At 39.9% G+C, this 23,985-nt stretch overlaps 1 protein-coding gene across 1 annotated transcript in view; it reads right to left on the bottom strand.

Annotated features, from left to right (window-relative positions):
• The window catches only part of LMAN1 (lectin, mannose binding 1), a 32,653-nt gene extending 15,479 nt beyond the window's left edge, over nucleotides 1-17,174 (bottom strand). The window contains exons 1-8 of the mRNA XM_055297525.2: nucleotides 16,803-17,174; nucleotides 13,255-13,409; nucleotides 13,064-13,171; nucleotides 12,271-12,332; nucleotides 10,961-11,060; nucleotides 6,071-6,194; nucleotides 4,482-4,540; nucleotides 2,906-3,038 (exon numbers count right to left, since the gene is read on the bottom strand). Of these exons, the coding sequence (XP_055153500.2) occupies nucleotides 2,906-3,038; nucleotides 4,482-4,540; nucleotides 6,071-6,194; nucleotides 10,961-11,060; nucleotides 12,271-12,332; nucleotides 13,064-13,171; nucleotides 13,255-13,409; nucleotides 16,803-17,016 (955 nt within the window). The 5' untranslated portion in view covers nucleotides 17,017-17,174. The remainder of the gene's footprint in view (nucleotides 1-2,905; nucleotides 3,039-4,481; nucleotides 4,541-6,070; nucleotides 6,195-10,960; nucleotides 11,061-12,270; nucleotides 12,333-13,063; nucleotides 13,172-13,254; nucleotides 13,410-16,802) is intronic.
• Nucleotides 17,175-23,985: the final 6,811 nt, after the last annotated feature.

The following is a 23,985-nucleotide window of genomic DNA, read 5'->3' as shown; positions in this document are numbered from 1 at the left end:
CCAAAGCAATGCTAAGCAAAAGGAATAAATCTGGAGGCATCACATTACCTGACTTCAAATTATACTACAAGGCTAAAGTAACCAAACCAGCATAATATTGGTATAAAAATAGCCATATAAGGCCGGGCGCGGTGGCTCACGCTTGTAATCCCAGCACTTTGGGAGGCCGAGGCGGGTGGATCACGAGGTCAGGAGATCGAGACCAGGTGAAACTCCGTCTCTACTAAAAATACAAAAAATTAGCCGGGCGTGGTGGCGGGCGCCTGTAGTCCCAGCTACTCGGAGAGGCTGAGGCAGGAGAATGGCGTGAATCCGGGAGGCAGAGCTTGCAGTGAGCCGAGATTGCGCCACTGCACTCCAGCCTGGGTGACAGAATGAGACTCCGTCTCGGAAAAAAAAAAAAAAAAAAATAGCCATATAAGTCAATGGAACAGAACAGCGGACCAAGAAATATACCCATACACCTACAACCAACTGATCTTCAACAAAGTCAACAAAAATATACACTGGGGAAAGGACACTCTATTCAATAAATGCTGCTGAAAAAATTAAATAGCTATATATAGAAGAATGTAAGTGGACCCATATTTCTCACCATATGCAAAAATTAACTCAAGATGGATTAAAGACCTAAACATAAGACATGAAACCATACAAACCCTAAAAGAAAACTGAGGAAAGACTCTTCTGCATATTGGCCTAGGTAGAGAATTTAGACCAAGTCCTCAAAGGCAAACACAAGAAAAACAAAAACAGACAGATGGGACTTAAACTAAAAAGCTTCGACACAGCAAAAGAAACAATCAACACAATAATCTAACCTACAGAATGGGAAAAAATATTTGCAAACTATGCATCCAACGAAGGGCTAATATCCAGAATCTACAAGGAACTCAAACAACTCAAGAGAAAAACAAAAAGCCCATTAAAAAACTGGGCAAAGAGCATGAACAGACATTTTTCAAAAGAAGACACACAAGTGGCCAACAAATAAATGAAGAAATGCTCAACATCACGAATCATCAAAAAAATCCAAATTAAAACCACAATGAGATACTATCTTACACAAGTTATTAAAAAGTCAAAAGACAACAGATGTTGTCAAGGATGTGGAGAAGAGGCAATGCTTATATGCTGTTGGTGGGAATGTAAATTAGTACAACCTTCATGGAAAACAGTATGGAGAACTCTCAAAGAACTAAAATTAGAATTACCGTTTGATCCAGCAATCCCACTACTGGGTGTTTACCCAAAGGGAAAGAAATCATTATATCAAAAAGATACTTGAACTCATACGTTTATCACAGCCCTATTTACAACAGCAAAGATATGGAATCAACCTAAGTGCCCATCAACAGAGAACTTGATAAAGAAAATGTGGCGTGTGTATGTGTATGTATGTATGTATGTATGTATGTATGTATGTATGTATGTATATACTATAGACTACTCAGCCATAAAATAAGAATGAAATCATGTCTTTTGCAGCAACATGGATGGAACTGGAAGCGATTATCCCAAGTGAAATGACTTAGAAAGTCAAATACCATACATTCCCACTTATAAGTGAAAGCTAAACAATGGGTACACATGAACATATGGAGTGGAATAACGGACAGTGGAGACTACAAAAGGTGGGAGGGGAATGAAGGTTGAAAATTACCCATTGAGTACCATGTTCATTAGGGTGAGAGTACACTAAAACCCCAGACTTCACCACTATATGACACAAGCATATAAGAAATCTGCACTTGTACTCTTCCTAAATATATAAAAAGTTAAATAAAATTAAAATGGGAAAATATTTCTCTTTCATATACACTGTGTGATTCTACTTATAAGAATAGGCAGAACTAATCTACAGTGATAACATAAGAATAGTGATGGGCTCTGTGGAGAAGGTGGTTGACTTTAAGGAGGCATGAGGGAACTTTCTGGGATGATAAAAATGTTCCGTGGTACTGATCTGGGTGATGGTTAAATGGGTATACGCATTTGTCAAAATTTACCAAACCATACTTTTCAAACACTATAGTCAGCTTCAGGATATACTCACAAATTTTATGTGATGATGTTTAAAACAAATTCAAAATAAGAATGACCTTTATGTTTCATTTTAAAATTCATTAAGTCTGACTCATACTGTTGATCGTTAAGAGAACTGCATACTACATAGAGTTCAAATGCTAGCCACAGCCTTAAGTACACCTTTGATCACTTATGCTGACGGGGAACAATTCAGATAAAAAGCTAGCAGATAATATAAAGTCCCTCAATTTGGCCTTAAAATGTTTTTTATTTATTTATTTTTTTTGACATTAGCACACTCAAGTTCTTAATAACACTGGCTTAGACTAGTATTTTATAATTTCCAACTATATAGTCCAGGATTCTATTGCGTAGTATGGGGAGGAGAAGCAGCTATGTCACATTACTTTCATAACAGTTTTGATAGATTTTAAGGATTATCTCCACACTATAAGGTAATTATGTGTCACTAAAAGCAAAAATATACACTTTTGATGATTTCAGTCAAAAAATATTTACTGAACCTGAACTACTAGGTTAGCATTGTTTTGCATTTATTTTTAGGCTTAGTGGACACAGCAACGAGTATTAACACAATCCCTGTCCTCATGGAGCTTTCACCCTAGCGGTCCCATTCCTCCAAATAACCATGGTACTCTTTATTTCATACATGACTAAGCCACATTCTCACTGGTAAAAATGCCAATCTCTTGACTCTTAAAGACTAAAGATTTGCTCCTAAATTGTTTCCAGAACTCACTTGGAATGTGTCTGTTCAGAGGGCAGGGATGAGCCAGGCAACACAGAGACTCAAGTGTCCATGATTATCAGCCCCAAGCCCTGCTGCGGCACCCATGTCAGCTTCGCTACAACTCACCAGGCTGCCCTTGGAGGTCGGGGTGGCCCTTCTGGAATTCCTCTTTTTTTTTATCCAATTCTTGTTGAAAGTGCTCAAATTCCTCCTGATACTTTTCTTTTTCCTTTTCCGAAATTTCTTTATCTGGTGTGGGCTTTTTTTCGGAGTTTCGGAATAGAGCATAAAAAAGTAAGAAAATCATTAAGATATCTCTATACATGTTATTTTTCTCATTTTAACTCTTCTACCACTAGCTGAAAGGTTAACATAAAAATGTATTCCTTCTTTACTTAAATGATAGCAAATTACTCTTTCTTTTTTTTTTTTTGGAGACAAGAGTCTCGCTCTGTCACCCAGGCTGGAGTGCAGTAGTGTGATCTCGGGTGACTGCAACCTCCGCCTCCCAGGTTCAAGCAACTCTCCTGCCTCATCCTCCCGAGTAGCTGGCCGCCACGCCTGGCTGATTTTTTTGTATTTTTTAGTAGAGATGGGGTTTCGCTGTGTCGTTCAGGCTGGTTTTGAACTCCTTAGCTCAGGCAATCCACCCACCTCGGCCTCCCAAAGTGCTAGGATTACAGGCGTCAGCCACCACGCCCGGCCCTTTTTTCTTTTTTAAGATGGAGTCTTACTCTGTCGCCCAGGCTGAAGTGCAGTGTCTTGATCTCAGCTTACTGCAACCTCTCCCTCCCAGGTTCAAGCCATTCTCCAGCCTCAGCCTCCTGAGTAGCTGGAACTACAGGTGTGCACCACCACACCCAGCTATTTTTTGTATTTTTAGTAGAGACAGGGGTTTCACCATGTTGGTCAGGCTGGTCTCAAACTCCTGACCTCAGGTGATCTGCCCACCTTGGCCTCCCAAAGTGCTAGGATTACAGGCATGAGCCACCACACCCGGCCTACTCTTGCCTCTAATAATAACCACTACCATTTACTGAGCACTTGCTATAAGTGCACTGTCTCAATCCTTCAATATCATGAGGTGGCCAGTACAAATATCTCTGTTTTAGCAATTAAGAAATGAAGCGTGGCCGAGCGCAGTGGCTTGCGCCTGTAATCCCAGCACTTTGGGACGCCGAGGCGGGCGGATCACAAGGTCAGGAGATCGAGATCATCCTGGCTAACACAGTGAAACCCTGTCTCTAGCAAAAAATACAAAAAATTAGCTGGGCGTGGTGGCGGAAGCCTGTAGTCCCAGCTACTCAGGAAGGTGAGGCAGGAGAAGTGCAGTGTCTTGATCTCAGCTCACTGCAACCTCTCGCTCCCAGGTTCAAGTGATTCTCCAGCCTCAGCCTCCGAAGTAGCTGGAACTACAGGTGTGAACCCAGGAGGCGGAGCTTGCAGTGAGCCGATATTGCGCCACTGCACTCCAGCCTGGGAGACAGAGCGAGACTCCGTCTCAAAAAAAAAAAAAAAAAAGAAATGAAGTTTCTTGTGATGAAGTTTCTTGAACTTCTTGTGAAGTTCAGTAACTTGCACAAGACCATAGAGCAGTAACTGGCAGAAACAAGATCCAAACCTAAGTTAGTCTTCTGAAACATTCAGCTAAAAGGCAAAACCACTAAACTGATAAAGTTTTTGAAAAAATGTGTAAAATTACCGGCTCTTTTCCAGGTTCAGTCAACTGGAAAGTCAGAAAAGAAAGGACATCATGGTCATCTACAAATTAAAAAAAAAAAGTTTGAAAAAGTTCCATAGGAGATTACTTTTATCATTGTAAATGTATTTTATCAATATTTATTGCTTTAAATAACAATAACCAGTGAGGGAATTGACAAACATTAGCACTAATTTGGTAAAGGCAATGGCACTCTGTAAGCTTAGAGACAAAAATTCACCTGAAAGATTTATACTAGAAATAATCCAAAACTCACTTTTTTAAACCCTAAATCAGAATATTTAGTAGTGTTTAACATATAATCGATGTTTAATCAATGTCTGATAAGAAATGAACAAACAAATGAAGGGTCAAAAGAAGTCCAAACTCCTTATTCTGGTGCCAAGATCATCCATGGTTTCCCACAAATCTCCTTCATGGACAACGTCCCAGACAAACGAGAGAAAATCCTGGTCTCCACATACTGCCGGTACCTATATGTCTCTGAACCTTTCTTAGAGTGCACAACACTTTTTGTCTTACTTTTTTATTTGTTTCTTTCACATGGAAGATATTAATAATTTTATCTTACCTAAAATCATATCAAAAAATCAAATACGAGCTGTTTATGCCAAAAGCACCAGCTCAGCAAATCAAACCTCCTAACCCTTAACTAAAATACCGATCCTGGCTAGTCACATCCACCAATCAACAGCAATTAATATCAAGCATACAGCAATCTTTATGCTTTGTACTGTTTTTATGGAATCTAGAGATGTAGACAGATTAAAAAGAAAACTATAATACTTAGTGTAGGTTAAGTAACTTAAGAAACTGTGTTGTGTAATAGGGCACTGAACCTGGAGTCAGAAATCCAGGCCGAGTCCTGCCTGGGGCTGACCATCAATTGGCCATACGATCTTCAGAAATTTCTTTCACCTAAAATTTAGCAAGTTCTTCTAAAAATATGGAAAATATGATCTTCCCTCCCTTCTCCTCTGGGTTGTCAGGAACAATCCATGTATTTGAAAATATTTAAAACTACAATGTATCATATAAACATAAAATGGCATTGACGCTGAATGGTAATTTATCACCTTATGTGGAAAAAAATGGTAACTGTTTTTGTTTAAAGTTTAGTCACCAAATAACCTTTCCTTAGGTTGCCAAATTCATTTATATGTGATGTGACAATGATCAGGATCCTAAAACACTTGGCCATTAACCTTTTTGTGGATGTGACTAGCCAAGATTGTTATTTTAGTTGTCATGTGATTTGATCTGCAGCCTTTAAGCCTGCTGACTTTGATAGCCTCTGCTTTAAATATGTCTCCTTCACTATAAAATAGCACCCAAACTGATGCTCTAATTTACACACTTGTATATAGCCCCAGTTAACTGTACACCTACCGAACAATATAATAGAAAGTTAGCAATCTCAACAGACCAAAAGACTGGCACAAGAGGCGAAGGGAAGGTCCCAAACAGTCTTAAAAAGTTGTTAGCATAAACAAGTCTACATATCCCTAATATACTATTCCCAATAAAACACAATTCACAAACTTTTAATATTATCAGACTGCAAGATTTACCTGCAAGACCTCCAGTTGCAGCAGATATTCCAAAATGCCCTTGTGCAGGGATAATCATATTTTCCACTTTGGCACAAAATTCATAATCATTTTTATCTGGTGTAAAGCCATTATTGATCATTACCTAGAAAGACATATCATAGCAACAGCTTTTATAGAAGACATTAGAAAATAAATTTCAATTGACCCATTTTATGACTAACACTATTCAATTTTGTTTCATTATTATAAGGGGTAATTTTAAATAACATTTCTTACTTGGTGTCATTATACAATATATTTTACTTAAAAAAATGATTTTTGCCCCACTATGTGTCAAAAGTTTAAAAAGAGAAAAATCTGATAACTTTCTATGAAAACCTTTCTAAAATGGAATATGGTTCGCCTTCTCTCAAGAAGACCTAGGGAGTCACCATTACTCTCTTGGAATGGTCCATGCAGTAGAGGGATCAGACTTGTTCTCAGATCCCAGTGACAGCTAAAACCAAGAGGTTAAATTTACAATTTTATCTGCAGCTGGTTGAGGATTTATTTAAAATAGATTGTCTCAACAAGTAGTGAGCTCCTCTTAATTAAATCAGTGAGGTAACTGGACTGTCACAGGTTAGCAGAGAGCAAAAGTGACAGAAGTCATACTGACAAGGCAGAGAAAGAAAAAACTAAAAATATGTACGTTTCTACTCTGCGAAATGTATATTTGAAGGAATGACCCTAAATTTCTTAACAGAATCTTAGAATCCTAGGCAAGCACAGGAATCCACCTGACACATGAATGCTTTTCTCATTATCCCAGTCAAACAGTGGTTCAGCCTTTTCAATACATTTCATTTCTAATAATCCTCTCACGAGTCCCACCCTAAACAACAGTCACTGAGGTTCAGGGTGGTTGCAGAAGGAGAAGGCCCATGGCACCAGAGTAAGGGCACTTGTGTCATTACTTCTAGAGTTAAAATTTTGTCAGAGGCTTAAGATTCAGTCACATAGGCAAAATGTTCTAGTATTCTGTCCAAATTTTCAGCAAGAGAATAAAATCTGTCAATATGAAGAGTTACTCTCCATATACTGTAGGATGGAAACGTGAATTAAAAATTAGCTTAAAATAATTAATTTTAAAAGATCATTTAGCATTTGGTTCATATTAATACTTGTTTCCTCTGATTAGTAATATTCCTACTTCATTTTACATCATTTACAACTGGTCCTCCTCCACAGAGCCTTTTAAATTAGAATCAACAATCAGGAAGTTATCTGCCTTTGAGTCTTAAAAAGACTGTAGATTATCACATTCAAATTACAATACTAAAATCCTCCAATTGTTCAGTATTTTTTTCCTTGAATTCTAACAAACTGAAAATCCAGCAGAAGTCTTCATTGTCTAGTTCCAATTATTTTTATTTATTTATTTTTTGAGATGGGGTCTTGCTCTGCCGCCCAGGCTGGAGTGCAATGGTGCGATCTCGGCTTACTGCAAACTCTGCCTCCGGGGTTCACGGCATTCTCCTGCCTCAGCCTCCCGAGTAGCGGAGACTACAGGCGCCCGCCACAATGCCCCGCTAATTTTTTTGTATTTTTAGTAGAGGCGGGGTTTCACCGTGTGAGTCAGGATGGTCTCCATCTCCTGACCTCGTGATCCACCTGCCTCGGCCTCCTAAAGTGCTGGGATTACAGGTCTGATCCACCGCGCCCAGCACCAATTTTTTTTTTAAAGGACGTAACACATTTCATTGTACTGTGAGTTAGCAGGAATGTTAGGAAGGACTGTAACTGAAAGCCTAGGTACAAACTGTCCACTGATTATTACTTCTTTATGAGATCATCAATAACCTTCCCTATTCACCTTATGGTTTCAAACCATTGTTAAAGACTACACTACACTTGGAATATTTAAGAAATCTTGCTTCGGCCGGGCATGGTGGCTCACGCTTGTAATTCCAGCACTTTGGGAGGCCGAGGCGGGCAGATCACGAGGTCAGGAGATCGAGACCATGGTGAAACCCCGTCTCTACTAAAAATACACAAAAAAATTAGCCGGGCGTGGTGGTGGGCGCCTGCAGTCCCAGCTACTCGGGAGGCTGAGGCAGGAGAATGGCGTGAACCCGGGAGGCAGAGCTTGCAGTGAGCTGAGATTGCGCCACTGCACTCCAGCCTGGGCGACAGAGCAAGACTCCGTCTCAAAAAAAAAAAAAAAAGAAAGAAATCTTGCTTTGACTGTGTTTCCCCCACCAACAGCACTTATTGCTTCCAACCTCCTCTTACTTTGTTTTTCCCTCCAATGTGGAAACAACTGGGACAAGCTAGGGTGCAAGTACTCATGAAAATAAACACTTCTTGAGTACTTAACATGGGCACAATATTAGGAACTAGGAGAAATATAGGATATGCCTATTGTGAGAAGTTTACAATCATATTGATAAGAAGAGACATACATACAGTTAATAAGCAAATCAGTGCAACATATCTCAAAGCCAAATAAGCATTAGAGAAAAAAAAATAAGAGTTTAGGAGAGACAGATCATTATGAGCTGTATAGGAATTCTGATGGAAAAGGGATCTGCATTTGTGTGCTCAAAGCTAAGTATGACTTTACCAAGTAGAAAGAAAAGGAATTATTACCAGACTGAGCAAATGTACAGAGAGGCGAAAACCAGTAAGTGGCAGTCACGTGTCCAGCCAGTCTCTCCAAAACGTGTACCTGAAAACACTAGCTCCATGATCACTCATAGACAGTAGGTGAAAAAGAATTCCATAGTTAAGTCAGTCTGGGAAATGTGAGGTTTAATTAAAGGTTTATTTATCCTTTCTTTATAAAGCATCCTTCATAAAGAAATCTTTAATGTGCTAATATGCAGAGTAGTGCCCAATCTCATCAATTGTGGAACCCTTTTTGGGGAGTACATTTTGCAAGGCTATTGTTTTGGAGTGCTGCCAGGGCTCACAGCCTCACAGTGTTGGGTCACATGGACAGTCTGCACCCACCACACTTGATGTCTGGGCTTTGCCACATGCAGGTAAGCAAGACTTACTGATGACTCTAATGAAACTGTACAGGGTGAATAATTATAGTGGAATTCAAATCCAAGCTAATCATAATACATTGGACACTTGCTCTATTCTAAGATCTTTAAATTAGCTTGGAATTAAGACTAAGACAATATAGTTTTCCACAGAACTAACTTCCTCAGAGTTTTAGACCCAGGAGTGTAAGGCTAGCTCATGATTTAGGTGAAAGAAAAATTCATACACTATATTTTTTTACTTTTAAGTATTATATAACCAGGTATTAATGGCATCTTTAAAAAGCAAAGTTTACAATGCATAGTGATCTTAGTTATCATAACTGCCAGTTAGATATATCCACCTATATATTACCCTAACCTCAATTTACCTACAACTAAACTCATTACCAATCCTATGATTCCCCATTCCTCCCCCAAACAGATAAAACACAAACAAATGTGCTGCTTCTTTGCTAGTAAACAGTACCAATTAGCTGTCCAATTGGCTATATTCAGGAACTATCCTTGACTCAAAAACTGTGTTCACCCCCAACCCCAAGAAAACTGGTACTAAGAATACTGGGACCTAAGTCATCTTTCTAAATTGCAAATCTGATAATTTCACCTCCCGCTTAAAACCCTTTAAACATTTTTAAAAGTTTCTGGCCGGGCGCGGTGGCTCACGCTTGTAATCCCAGCACTTTGGGAGGCCGAGGCGGGCGGATCACGAGGTCAGGAGATCGAGACCACAGTGAAACCCCGTCTCTACTAAAAATACAAAAAATTAGCTGGGCGTGGTGGCGGGCGCCTGTAGTCCCAGCTACTTGGGAGGCTGAGGCAGGAGAATGGGGTGAACCCGGGAGGCGGAGCTTGCAGTGAGCCGAGATCGCGCCACTGCACTCCAGCCTGGGCGACAGAGCGAGACTCCGTCTCAAAAAAAAAAAAAACAAAGTTTCTCAGAGGATAAACTACAGGAAGCAGTGCAAGGCCTGTTACTGCCAACCTTTCAACCTCACTGCTCACTGATCTCTTCTATCTCCCAGCCATACCAAACTACATGCCTTTCCAAAATATTTCAAGCTCTCTCAAGGGCCTATGCCTGCTCTCTGTGCTTGGAATACACCCACTCACTCACACACACACACACCCTCTTCCCCCAACTCCCAGGAACTTCCGGATCTCCCAGTAGGGCACAGCTCAACTCTGAGAAAATGTTCCTGCCTTTCCCCACCTCCACCTGGCAGTTACAGGATTCTAACCACAGGACCGCTTGATAGTGTCTGCAACGTAGCATTTATCACACAGCATAGGAATGCTACACTTTGTGTGTCCTCTGTTAGGCTATAAGCTCTCTGGGGAGAAAGTCTGTCTGTCTTACTCACATTTGTATCCTGAAGGCTTGGAGATTATCTATCTATCTATGTATCTATGTATCTATCTATAGCTATATATATATCTCACATGTGCTATACAGTAGGGTGCTTAAACATTTACTGACTAAATAGAAACATACCATCAGGGGTTTTTAACAGACTGAGCTTTGAAGCCACCTCTGTTCTCTTAGAGTAACAATATCTATCTATGTATCTATCTATGTATCTATGTATCTATGTATCTATGTATCTATCTATCTATCTATCTATCTATAGATATATATATATCTCACATGTGCTATACAGTAGGGTGCTTAAACATTTACTGACTAAATGGAAACATACCATCAGGGGTTTAAAACAGACTGAGCTTTGAAGCCACCTCTGTTCTCTTAGAGTAACAATGATGAGTATGTCAGCATATCCAAATTTAAGTGCGTTTAATTTCTATCAAAAATTCAAAACGAAAAGTGATACTATAACATTGTTTATTTGATTCTCTCTAAATAAATGTTACTTACTGTCAATGTTTTCTGGTAATAGGTAACCTTTGCTCGGACAGGATAGGGTTTATTACGAAAGTCCCTCTGGCAACTTGCTAAAGCTTGACTAGCACCATCACTATAGTATAAGAGAAAGGAAAACAAACAAGACACTCAGCTTTTCAATATTTAAAAATTCAGGAAGATTAAAATAATATCAAGTTATGAAAAAGTCTTGAGATATTTTATGTTATTTACTCAAAAGACTACATGAGACTACATGAGACTAAGGCAGTGAATCTCTACCCCAAGGCAGAACATGAATCACTCACTGGGCTTTTAACATGTAGATTCCACTCCAAATCAACTGAAGCAGAATCAAAAGGAGGTGGCCTAGGCACCTCCATTTTAAATAGCTCCATAGGGAGTTATGATGAACTACCAGGGCTGAAACTCACTAAGGCAGAAAAACAGTAAACAGCCACATGGATAAGTCATCTTTCTTACAGTTCACTGGCTAAAAGCTATTTCTTCCACACAAACACGTGAAAATAAAAAATGTACATACCTAATTTATATACATTATAAATATACAGTCATCCTTCAACATCCACAGGGCATTGGTTCCAGGACCCCTGTGGATACCAAAATCCTCAGATGCTGAAGTCCCTTACATAAAATGGCACAGTATTTACATATATGTGCGTATATCCTCTTGTATACTTTAAATCATCTCTAGATTACTTATCACACCTAATATGATGTAAATGCTTTGTAAATAGTTGTTATACTGTATTTTAAAATTTGTATTCTTGTTGCGTACACGAAATAATAATTTGTATTATTTTTGATCTGCAGTTGGTTGAATCCACAGATACGGAACCCACAAACACAGAGGGTTGACTGTACTGAACACTTAGAATCTGCAAACCACTGAGTCTTTAAATAATGCAATATTGAAGTTAAATAAGATGGCATAAATTGCTGAATCATCAGCCTTAATAATCAAGGCTCAATTTTATTTTTTAAAGATCCCTTTTAATGAAGATAAAAATGCATGATTAGTGGCTTCACTGAGAGCCAGGAACAGTCTATAAACTTTCGAAAGTATAATATTAAATAATTTGAGGTTAAATTAAAAACACATACCATGTTTGAATCTGAGACGGTCCACAGATAGAACTTCAGAATAGAACCAAATAAAATAAAACCTTTCTACCAAGTTACAAAATATGTCTCAAGAACAGTATTTTTTTCATTTGGAAAGTGTTCAGATTTGAAACAATATATTTCATAAGGATTCCAAAAAGAAGCTGAAATCAAGAGTAATGTAAAAAACACATACTTACTTTTGATGGTCATAATGGATCTGTCCATTGTTGCCTATAATTACTATAGCAGGATTATTTTTCTAAAAATAAAGAAAACATTTTAAAAAATGTCTTTAATCAAAGCATTCTACATCATTCTTGATGTACTATGAAGTGACTTACGTATCTAAGATTCTAGGACTCAAAATTTTAAAATAACCTGGCCTTGGCACTCAAAGAATTACTAAAGTTCTTCAAATTGCTAACAATAACCCCTGAAAATTAATAGAGAAACAACCAGCTGATGGGAAGATCATGAACCTTAAGGCTGCTAAGCCACAAGCTAATGTTTCCAATATGTCAGTACATTTTGATCTTAACTGTTTTAGGAGAGATCATCAGAAAAACTGGCCCAATCAAAAAGAATGATTAACATATGACCAGACATGAATACGTGAGCTAGCAATAGTCATGCACTTGGATGTCCTCATGTAAGTAAACTGTTAGAGTCTTCTAAACACTACTGTTTTCACCACCTATGTCTAAGGATTTGTATTTATCCATTAAATATGGCCATGGGAGCCGGGGTCACTGCAAAGTTCTGAGTCAGGGCTCTACTATGCCCTCAAGCTGACGTACAAAAAATCATGCACATGTAAATTAAACTGATAAATTCCTAGCTATATAAAGACTAATTATCATATTTACCATATAGCTTGGGGAGTTCTGTACTATCAAACGGATGAAAGCATTGAATAAGCTATTATTTCTCACAGCCTAACTCTGCTGATAGATATATTAAAGTGGATAACAGTCCTGACAATAAATATACCTTTCCATCATTGTCAAAAGAATCAAAAAATATTCCAACACCATTCCACAGATCAGCTGATCCAAACACAGGGCCCTCCAAGCCTTGATTTTCTGCATACCAAATTGCCTGAAAATATATAATAGGGAACAGTTAGAGGCTAGTGGTATATGCATTTACGTACATTTTCTAAGTTAAAGAAATGATCATACTAGGCCATCAGCGCCAATTCGACCTCTTCCAGTCACTCGAAATGTCACCTCAACTTCCCAGTTCTCAAAGGCTGCTTTTGTCTTTGTCCACACTGAGCCTCTTTGGCTTTTTAAAGATGGTGCTACTCGAATTTGATCTGAACTTGGAATAGCATCTAGAACAAAAATCAGGGAAAAAAAGCTTTAAGTTAAAATTAGGTAAAACTCAATGAATCATTCACAAACTGCTAAATATACCTACAGAGACTTAGTAACCTGTACAATAATTATTAGGAAAAAATTTCATGTTGACAGTTTCAACTTTAAAAGTTTAGGGCTAACACCTCCCTTATCAAATAAAAAAAAATTAAAGCTACGCTCGTATACTAAAAATTCCAGGGACAGTGGGTGGGAGAAAGGGAATTATGACTTTAAGGCAAACTATCTGATTCTCATAATATTCTTTTTAAAAACCTTAAAAATTTGTACTTTTAAAAAAGCTGCAATGTATTTTACCTGTTTACAAAGGTTAGAAAGCTCAAACAGTCTGAAAAGAACATACCACTAGGAATCAAGAGACTTGTTCCTAGTCTCAGTTCAGCTGTGTGACTTTGAGCAAACAATTCTCTTACTCTCTTGGGCTCACCGTATGTTTACCTGTAAAACGAAGGAGCTAGGCTCGATCACTTCCATAAACACCCTAAAAGTTATATGCAAAATACTGTATTTATACACATTCTTCCACGGAGAGGGTCAACTGAACTTCAAAAAGCAATTCTTCAGCAGATTCTCAGAGAAAATAGTGATCCCTAAAACGGTGGTTTACATCTCCAGGCTAGGTTCAAGACCCAGCTCTATTACTTACTAGCTGTTTGATCTGTAGGCAAGTTACTCCATTTCTTGAACAGCCTCATGGGTATTTAAGTGTCTACACAAGTAGCTTTAAATGTTTCAATAAATGTTAGCTATTTCTCCTATTATTAGACTAGGTAATTACTAAAGGCCTATCAGACTTAAAATTTGAACAATTCTAGCTCTCAGATATTAACTAACTTTCTGAAACCCATGCTGGGAAATACAACAACTGTAACTGTAGTATCACTTTACAGGTAGAAAAAAATTGACAAAAAGGAAAGCTGAGATACTTCAGTAGGATCAGTCACTGTTCACTGTTACTTTCAAACATTCAAAGGATGGGGGCGTGGGCATCATGGAAAGAGAATGAACACAGAATCGCAAGACCTAGATTTGAGTTCAACTTCACTGACACTTACTACTTGTGTATCCTTTTTCAAAAACCTTAACCTTTCTGAACATCAGTTTTTCATCGATAAAACAGATAACACCCGCCTTGTCTAGTAAGAATCAAATCAGAGAATGAAAGTGAAGGAACTCTGAGAGCTATAAAGGGTTACAAATTATCATTTTTTTGCCCTTATGGGCTTAAGGATGTGTACTAGAGGAACATTAGAGTTAAGAAAGAGAAACACCATAGATTTGGTCTTAATTTGGGGTTGAAGGTAAAGGGCTGTGTTTAAACTAGATCTTAAATTTCTCTGCTTTTAAGTTTTTTAAAGTAACGAATTGCAGAGCAAAATGAAAAGAAAAAAATGATCAATGTAGTTACAGTGAGGCTTATGCAAAAACTACAGTGACAATGAAAGCAAGGGATGTCTATAGCAGAGATTCCCAGAGCCAGGAGCCAGATAAATCATGGCTAAAATACTAATACTTTGTTTCAAATTCATTCTAGCCACACGGCTTTAATTTACTGGTACATTATCTTGACATTTCTGCAGCAGAATAGATTAGTTGGTTATGGCTCTGAAAAGGAAGTCAAGGTAACTGATTTGACTAGTTGATTAACATTCCTAATTGGCTAATGTAGTGTATGTGAGTGTGAGAAAAAGAGAAAAGGGATAGAAGAACAGGCAGGCAATGGAGAGGTGTAGAAGTGAAAATCTGTGAACAAATCCATCACCACTACTGAATAATTCATCATCATCCCACAAATAGAAACAAAGACTCCAAAAACTTGTGTTTGATATCATTTGCATCACCTTTGTGTATCAAGAATAGAGATACCTTGATAACAAATGCCCAGTAATATACCCCTGCTGCATGGGCACATAATAAATGACTGCTGAGTAACAAAATAACTGCACTCTACTTCAACTACTTAATGACTTGGCCACTAAGTCAAATTAAAATCTATACCTTTCAATTACACATTAATTTGAGAGAAATAGCGCTTCCTAAAAGGGTGCTTCCTATTCAGCAACTACTTTCTAGAAATGAAACATTTTGTTTCCAACACTGGATAATCTAAAGTGATGTATAAAAACCTTACATAAAAGATTACTTATGGGGAAGGTGGGAGGGATGGCATTAGGAGATATACCTAATGTTAAATGACGAGTTAATGGGTGCAGCACACCAACATGGCACATGTATACATATGTTAACTAGCCTGCACGTTGTGCACATGTACCCTAAAACTTATAGTAAAAAAAAAAAAAAAAAGATTAATCACACACAAAGATAGAATTCAAACTGCCAGAGCTCCTCATCTCATATAAAGGCATTTGCCACTTGTTCAAAGGGTATATCTGACGGTCACTGAACACAGCTTATGTCATGCCAAGTGCTACGACTGACTCCTTAGTCAGTAGTGACACATCAGCACTAAAAAGTGCAGATATGTTTTCTTTCACGTAAGTAAATGCTCTAGCAAGGCTCTCTTATCTACAAAAGTGCCAAACACAGAGAGTGAATAAAATATGAACCCAAGATTATTTCAATGTTTCCAATTTTTTTAAAGGGCTAAAAATGTAATGCTATTCTTAGTCTCAGGTTCAGAAACAATCAATCCCTAAAAATATATCCCTTCTCCTAAAAAGTTACATAATGTGTTACTACAAGAGAAAAGATCAAAGACCACACCAAGTCACTGAGAGGAAAATGTGTAGTTCCAACAGTATAAGAATGTCTTCTGACACACAAAGACTTAAAAAATTACTCTACTACCACTATATGCCATCTCAGGAGCCGTCAGTGGGCATGGGGTTCAAGCGAAGCATTAACCATTGCTAACGCCGGAGCAAAGAAAGCGGGGATCGGGGGAGAGGGGTGGAAGCGGGAAAGGAAGTAAGGGGGCTTCTAGAACATATTTCAGGTTGGGATGGCTGGGGGTAGGGCACATTTCTCCTACAGACGTGGCGTTGTGAAACATGATACCTAGAAGCGAGTTTGAGTGCTAGGAAGTGTAGGAGGTAACCAAACACCTCTAGATCCAAAGGAAAGTACCGACGAGATCAAAGAAGGGAAGACAGCAGGCGGGTGAGAGAGAACAGAATGGGTGAGGGAAAGACTCGGGGACAAGCAGAGGGAACCGTGCGAACCAGGAGGGACCCGGCGGAGGGGCTGCCAAGAGGATCCCATCCACAGCGCATATGGTGTGCAGCTGCTGGAACGGGAACCTCAGCACACCAGGGTAGCCGCGGATGAAAGGCGAAGAGGCGGCAGAAGGAGGGGAGGAACCCGGCCCCCAGCCCTCTGCTCCGGCTTACTCCCCGCGTGGGCCCAGAAGGGCACGGTCCCGTCGCTCTGCACCAGGTGCGGCCCCTTGAAGCTGTATTTGTACTCGAAACGGCGATGTGGCAACGCGGCCGCGGGGTCTCCTCCCACGCCGTCGCCCGGGACGAGGCGAATGAGTGACAGCAGTAAGGCGCAGAACAGCGGCCGAACTCTGGCCTGGAGACCCCTTTGCCTGGATCCCGCCATCTTGGATTCTGGAACGCGGAGGAGGGCGGGAGAGGGAGGGGCGCGGATGGCTGCGGATGGCCAACAGGGCGCTCGCTGATTGGCAGAGCCCGGGGGACCCCCAAGGGCAAGCGGTGAGCCCCGCCCCCGGCCTCCGCTTTCCGCGCGGCCGCACGGCCAGGAGCAGCTGTGGGCGTGGCCACGCGCAGGGGGCGGGTCTGGGGCGGTGCGGTCCTTAGGCCCCGCCTACCCCCTCCGGGGGCGGCGAAAGGACTCTAACCTTCCCTTCCCGCGCGGCAGAGTGCGGAAAGAGCCGTTGGGTCCTTACCTGCAGGGAGCTTTCTCCGGCTTCTTAGAATACCTGGGAGCAGGAATTGGCTAGCCCTAAGACCTGTGGACCCAGCCTGTACAAAACCTTTTTAGTATATTAGAAGAAAGGCGTTCCTTTTGATGTGACATCAGTTTTTCAGTGGCACAATCCCGAATGCTTATGCTCCCAGCCCACTGAGCTCCACCAAGCTGTGTTAGAGCGTTTCAAACTAGGAACCAGCACCCACGGGGTTGTAGGATGCCTTAGGATTTATAAGTTGGTGTCGGAAAGAGGGTTTCCGTGAATTTGTCAGCCAACCTTTACATCTCAAAATTTAATTCCAAGAGCTTTCCAAATTTTGAAACCATGGCAATAGTGCATTCAAATGAAACTGACTTTGGTTTGGTTTGGTTTTGGTGAGAGGGATAATGTGCTACGGACCCAGGCGTCTGTAGAACCTGGAGATTTGATATAGGATCGGTCTTTCACTCAATGAATACGTTCTGTATTTTAAAGGGGACTCCTCTTTCTCTTGCTTAGGAAAAAATCATCAAAATATTCATGGTCATTCAAAGTTTTGTTTTTCAAAAATGTGTCATGAGTTCTTCAAGTCCAAGAAACAGCAGTATGATTTATATTGTTTTTACACATGGTTTTTTTTTTTTTTTTTTTGAGACGGAGTCTCGCTCTGTCGCCCAGGCTGGAGTGCAGTGGCGCAATCTCGGCTCACTGCAAGCTCCGTCTCCCGGGTTCACGCCATTCTCCTGCCTCAGCCTCTGCGAGTAGCTGGGACTACAGGCGCCCGCTACCACGCCCGGCTAATTTTTTGTATTTTTTAGTAGAGACGGGGTTACACATGGCTTTTTATTAGCTCTGTTCGTGTGGGCTACATGAACGCCACACTAGCCCTAGGGAATAAATACTCACCTTACTTAAACTTATTTTTCATTAACTTCCCAGTTTTGGAAGTTGAATCCCATCTTCGGATTCATGGGCCATTACTGTTAAATCTCTTTCTAGTGCTCAAATAAAACCTTGAAGTTGAATATGGATTTAAGGCTTTCCAGCTGCTAGTCTCGAGATGTAATTTAAATGAAAGTACAATACTTACTGCTATCTCAGCAGCTGCAGTAACAAACATTTATCCACTGTATGGTGTATGTGGGTCATTGCCCTGGACTCTCCAGGGTTTTAAACCCATAGGATTTAATTATTTTATTTTCTTTGGTTCTCTCATTACTCTGGCAACCAGCTGTATGCCTTGCACAGAGTGAAGAGTCCATAAATATTTGTTAAACAAACATGAATGTTATAAAAATGGCAAACACTTACTGTTTTCTGTGTGTCAGTAACTGCACTAAACCTTCAACATATGTAAACTTATTGAATGCTAACAGCAGCCCTCTAAGGTAGATGCCATTAGTATTTCCATTTACAGATGAGGAAACAGAAGCATAGAAAGATTAAATAATTTGCCCAGTGTCACACAGTAAGTGGCAGAGATAGGTTTCAATTCCAGCCATTCTGTCATTAAAGCCTTCAATCTTAAGAACCGTTTTATGTTAAACATTATGTATATTAAGTATTTTCAATTCATTACGCATGATTTGAACTCATGAGAGACCTGAATTTAAGCATAATACAAGTAAATATTTGTAATTTTGCTGAACCATAAATGTAAATCTTTATGTTCTGTGAAGCTGTTTCTTAAAAAAAAAAAAACTTTTTTATTGAAGCATATTATATAGAGAAAATTATGCCAGCCCTAAGAATGCAACTCAATGAATTTTTCCCAAAATGAATACGTCCCATGCAACCAGCATCCAGATTTTCTTTTTTTTTTTTTTTAAAAAAAACACACATTTCTAGAGTTAATGGGTGCAGCACACCAACATGGCACGTGTATACATATGTAACAAACCTGCACGTTGTGCACATGTATCCCAGAACTTAAAGTATAACAGTAAAAAAAAACATTTCTATTGCGTATATACCTAGGAGTAGAGTTGCTGGGTCGTAGTAGATCCTGCCAAATTTTCAGAGTGGTTGTGCTAATTTACACTCCCATCAGCAGTATGTGAGGGCTTCAGCTGTCTGACTTTTTTGGTAACTTGTAGAAACTCTTTATTCTGAATACCTGTCCTTGCTTGGATATATACATATAGGGAATATTTGCACCCACTTCGTGGGATGACTTTTCACTCTCTTAATGTTGTCTTTTAGTGAATAGATACTTATAATTTTAATATAGCTCAATTTACTATTTTCCCCCGTAAGGGATTTTTGTGTGTCATCTTTGGGAATCTTGCTTGTTGTTTTATCTAAGTTGTTAAACTTTAAATTTTATAGAATTTTTCCTTCAGAACTGAGAGCTTTTCGGTTTGAGTTAGATAAGACCATTTTACAAATGGTGAAATTGAGAAATGGCCTGGCAAACTGAAGTTTCAAGGATCAGAATGCTTTTACTCTAGGCCCCAGGAACTCTGGGCCAGTGAATTTTAAAATCTGTATTTTTGAAGTAATCCATGGAGGGGAAATTCCTTACAATTAAGTGATGTTTTACCTTCAGGGCAATGCTGTATTGCAAATTTTGCACAACGCAATGAGGAGGGATTTCCTACCACCCTCTAGTGCCTGAGGCAATTTCCAAAAATTAAGCTCAGATTTTTGAGTTGGGAGGGGAATAAAAATTATGAGGGTACCTCAACACACCATTGGGCGCTGCACAGAGCTGGAGAGATGGAGTGGCAGTACCAGGGCTTGGTTTGGTGCCTGATTCCTTATGACTATCTTCTGGCAATATCCATGACTCATTGCCAGCCTCTTCTGTGCTAGCAAAAATGCCAGAAGATTGACAGGCCTGTCCCATTTATAAAACCCATGGATGTCTTCTAGCACATAGCACAGAATGGTGTTTTGCTCTGGAGTGACTAAGAAGCCCAAAAGCAGATTGGGAGATATCTTTTCTTTCTGGTCTTCCTACTCACAGGGAGCCCTGTGGATTAATGGGTTGTTTTTTCATAATTGGTGATCAATTTCAATTTTCTTTGACCCAGATACACTCCCCTCATCAATGGCACACATAATTGTTGGGTGGAGTTGGGGTAAAATCCATGGTCTGTGAGCCACTCCGGTAGTCTTAAAATAGACCTCCGTTTTGCTTAAGCTAGCTGGAAAGAATTTCACTTAGTTACAGCAAAAATAGTGTTAAAACTAAGGTTACCATGCCAATTCATTGTTTGCATTAGTGGATTAACTATTTTTGGAGCCTCCTAATGACTTTGAATAAATTGTATTTGATAAGAGTAATGAAAATGATATTGTCTGCCTGCTCCTTCAATGCATGATCATTCGTTCATTCATTCACATGTGTTTGTTCTTATTCGCAACATCAGACAATTAAGTGTTAAAAGCACTATACTAGAGGCAAGGCAGTAGGAATACAACTTGCTTGGAGAATTCAGATTTAACTCTGAACAGTTAGAAAATCATTATATGTATTTTGGGCCGGGCGCGGTGGCTCACGCTTGTAATCCCAGCACTTTGGGAGGCCGAGGCGGGCGGATCACGAGGTCAGGAGATCGAGACCACGGTGAAACCCCGTCTCTACTAAAAATACAAAAAATTAGTCGGGCGTGGTGGCGGGCGCCTGTAGTCCCAGCTACTCGGAGAGGCTGAGGCAGGAGAATGGCGTGAACCTGGGAGGCGGAGCTTGCAGTGAGCCGAGATTGCGCCACTGCACTCCAGCCTGGGCGACAGAGCGAGACTCCGTCTCAAAAAAAAAAAAAAAAAAAAAAATTAGGCCGGGCGCGGTGGCTCACGCTTGTAATCCCAGCACTTTGGGAGGCCGAGGCGGGCCGATCACGAGGTCAGGAGATCGAGACCACAGAGAAACCCCGTCTCTACTAAAAATACAAAAAAAAAAAAAAAGAAAATTAATATATGTATTTTAATAAATTGAATGCTTTAGGCTGCAAGAGCAAGAAAAGCCCCAATTCAAAGTGGATGAAACAATAAAGAAATCTGTTATCTCACAGTCAGATTAGAACTGGGCCCAGGATGTTACAACCAGGTTCTCTCCATCTTTGAAATGTCTGGTTCCACCTCACGTTGACTTTGTCCTCAGGTTAGCTTCTCTCGGGGTTCTAAGATGTCAGATCTTCTTTAGGTTCAATGGGAGAGACAGAAAATCTCTTCATCCTTGGATAAAATTTCTGCCTTTCATTCTGATTAGGTCAATCTAGGTTACATGTCCATCTTTGGAACATTAACCGTAGCCAGGGGAAGACCAAGCACTGAATCAATTGCTGGTAAAGAGTACAAGATTACCAGCCTTGATTGAGAACAGTGGTTCTCAAACTCTAATGTCATTCAGAATCACTTCTGGAGTTTGTTAAAACACAAATTTCTGAGACCCACATTTCTAGTTTTAGTAGGTTGAGAATAGGGTCTAATAATTTGTATTGCTAACAAGCTCCAGGTGATACTAATGTTGCTTATCTGGGGACCACACTCTGAGAATCACTAGTTAGACAAATCCTGATCTACCCTGGGACCTGGGGATGGAGTTAGCTTCCCCTGAGTCACAAGGGTCATGTGTGTGTGGTGGGGAGTGAACGTATGAACTCAACTGGGGCTCAGTTCAGAAGGAGGAAGGCAGAAATGAAAGATCCAAAGATAACCAACAGTATGTCCTGCACAGTTAATCAAGAACATGATCGTGCCTTATAGATTATCTATTAGGATTACAAAATGCAGTTGTGATCCAAGTTAGAAGGATATAATTATATGATAAGAACAAAGACTTTTCAGTTCAAGGTTATGCCATAGATCAAATAATCAGTTTTCAACCAACAGGGATACAATATATGAGGTTTCTAAGGAAGATGAACACAGAGGTGTACTGAACCACTATGTAGAACAGCCACTCCACTCATCTCTTCTCATGACTTTATGGAGTCATTAATTTCTCTTCAAGTATGGTGCATAACTGCAAGGCAGAGTTACAAAGTGAAGAGTTTAAATTCTTCTCAGTGATGAGTTTAATTAGGGTCCTGTTTATAATTTTTACCAATAAAACTTAAAATATATTACAATCACAAATGCAAAATATGCTAATATAAAAATTAAAATAGTGGAGAACTGTATAAAGTAAAAACAATTCTCTCCCCCTCCCCAACTCCAACCCCACTTCTTGGAGTCAACCAATGATTAGTAGTGTGATACCCAACCTTCCAGAGAATTTCTATTCTGTGCATTTACAAATATATACACTCTGATTTTAAAAAATAGGATCAGATGATATAAATTTATGGCATATACATATTTCATTCCATAACATAAAGTGGTCATCTTTCTATAAGGTAAGCATAGATCTACCCAGTACTACCAGTATGATTGTGTCCAGAGCAGGGATGCCTGTCCAATGTGACAAGAGGAGGTGGAAATAAGCCCTCAGTCTGTGAGTCTGCCAAGCTACATCCATCGGGAGGAAGTGCCTTTTTCTAACTTTTAGACAGGTGCTATATTAGCAGCCCTAGAAGTGCTTAACTATTTTTAGTACTTCATTGTACAAAACATATCATAATCATAATTTAATCTCATACAGACATTTGAATTGTTTTCAAGTTTTTGCTATTATGAATAACACTTCACAAATACCTTTAATCACTTGGGTCAAAGAAAATTGGTATTGATAACCAATTATTAAAAAACAATCCATTGATCCTCAGAGCTCCCTCAGCATGCAGGGGTTACAAAGAAGAAAAGATGTCTTGCAATCTCCCAATCTGCTCCTTGTCCTTCTGCTCTCCCAAGACAGTATCAACATGTGCTATGAGATGTCTATTTGTTTTAGAAATGAGACAGTTCTATCAATCTGGCATCCTAGACACCTTTTGCCAGCATAGAAAAGAGGAGCAAAGAGTTAATCATATTATCACAAATTTTAGAAGGTTTGATCCCAACCAAGCTGTCATTTTTCTCAGTGTCTTTCTGCCTCTTAAAACACTTCTGGGCTGGGCGCGGTGGCTCACGCCTGTAATCCCAGCATTTTGGGAGGCCGAGGCAGGTGGATCACAAGGTTAGGAGATCGAGACCATCCTGGCTAACACGGTGAAACACCATCTCTACTAAAAAATACAAAAAATTAGCCGGGCCTGGTGGCGGGCGCCTGTAGTCCCAGCTACTTGGGAGGCTAAGGCAGGAGAATGGCGTGAACTCGGGAGGTGGAGCTTGCAGTGAGCCGAGATCGTGCCACTGCACTCCAGCCTAGGCAACAGAGCGAGACTCCGTCTCAAAAAAAAACACTTCTGGACAGGTGTGGTGGCTCACACCTCTAATCCCAGCACTTTGGGAGGCTGAGGCAGGCAGATTGCTTGAGCTCATAAGTTCAAGACCGACCTGGGCAACATGGCAAAACCTCATCTCTACTAAAAATACAAAAAATTAGCTGGGTGTGATGATGCGCACCTGTAGTCCCAGCTATTCTAGAAGCTGAGGTGGGCAGATGGCTTGAGCCCAGGAGGTGGAGGTTGCAGTGAGCCAAGATTGTGCCACTGCACTCTAGCCTGGGTGATAGAGCCAGACTTTGTCTCAAAATAAATAAATAAATAATTAAATAACTTTGTAAGCATCAAAGACACCCTTTTCAGTAGGGTATCACCTAAATGCTGAAGGCA

Source organism: Symphalangus syndactylus, chromosome 1, assembly GCF_028878055.3.
Source record: "Symphalangus syndactylus isolate Jambi chromosome 1, NHGRI_mSymSyn1-v2.1_pri, whole genome shotgun sequence".
NCBI classification, from domain to species: Eukaryota; Metazoa; Chordata; class Mammalia; order Primates; family Hylobatidae; genus Symphalangus; species Symphalangus syndactylus.
The sequence above is the reverse complement of the archived record's forward strand: the minus strand, read 5'-3'. Positions and strand labels throughout refer to the sequence as shown.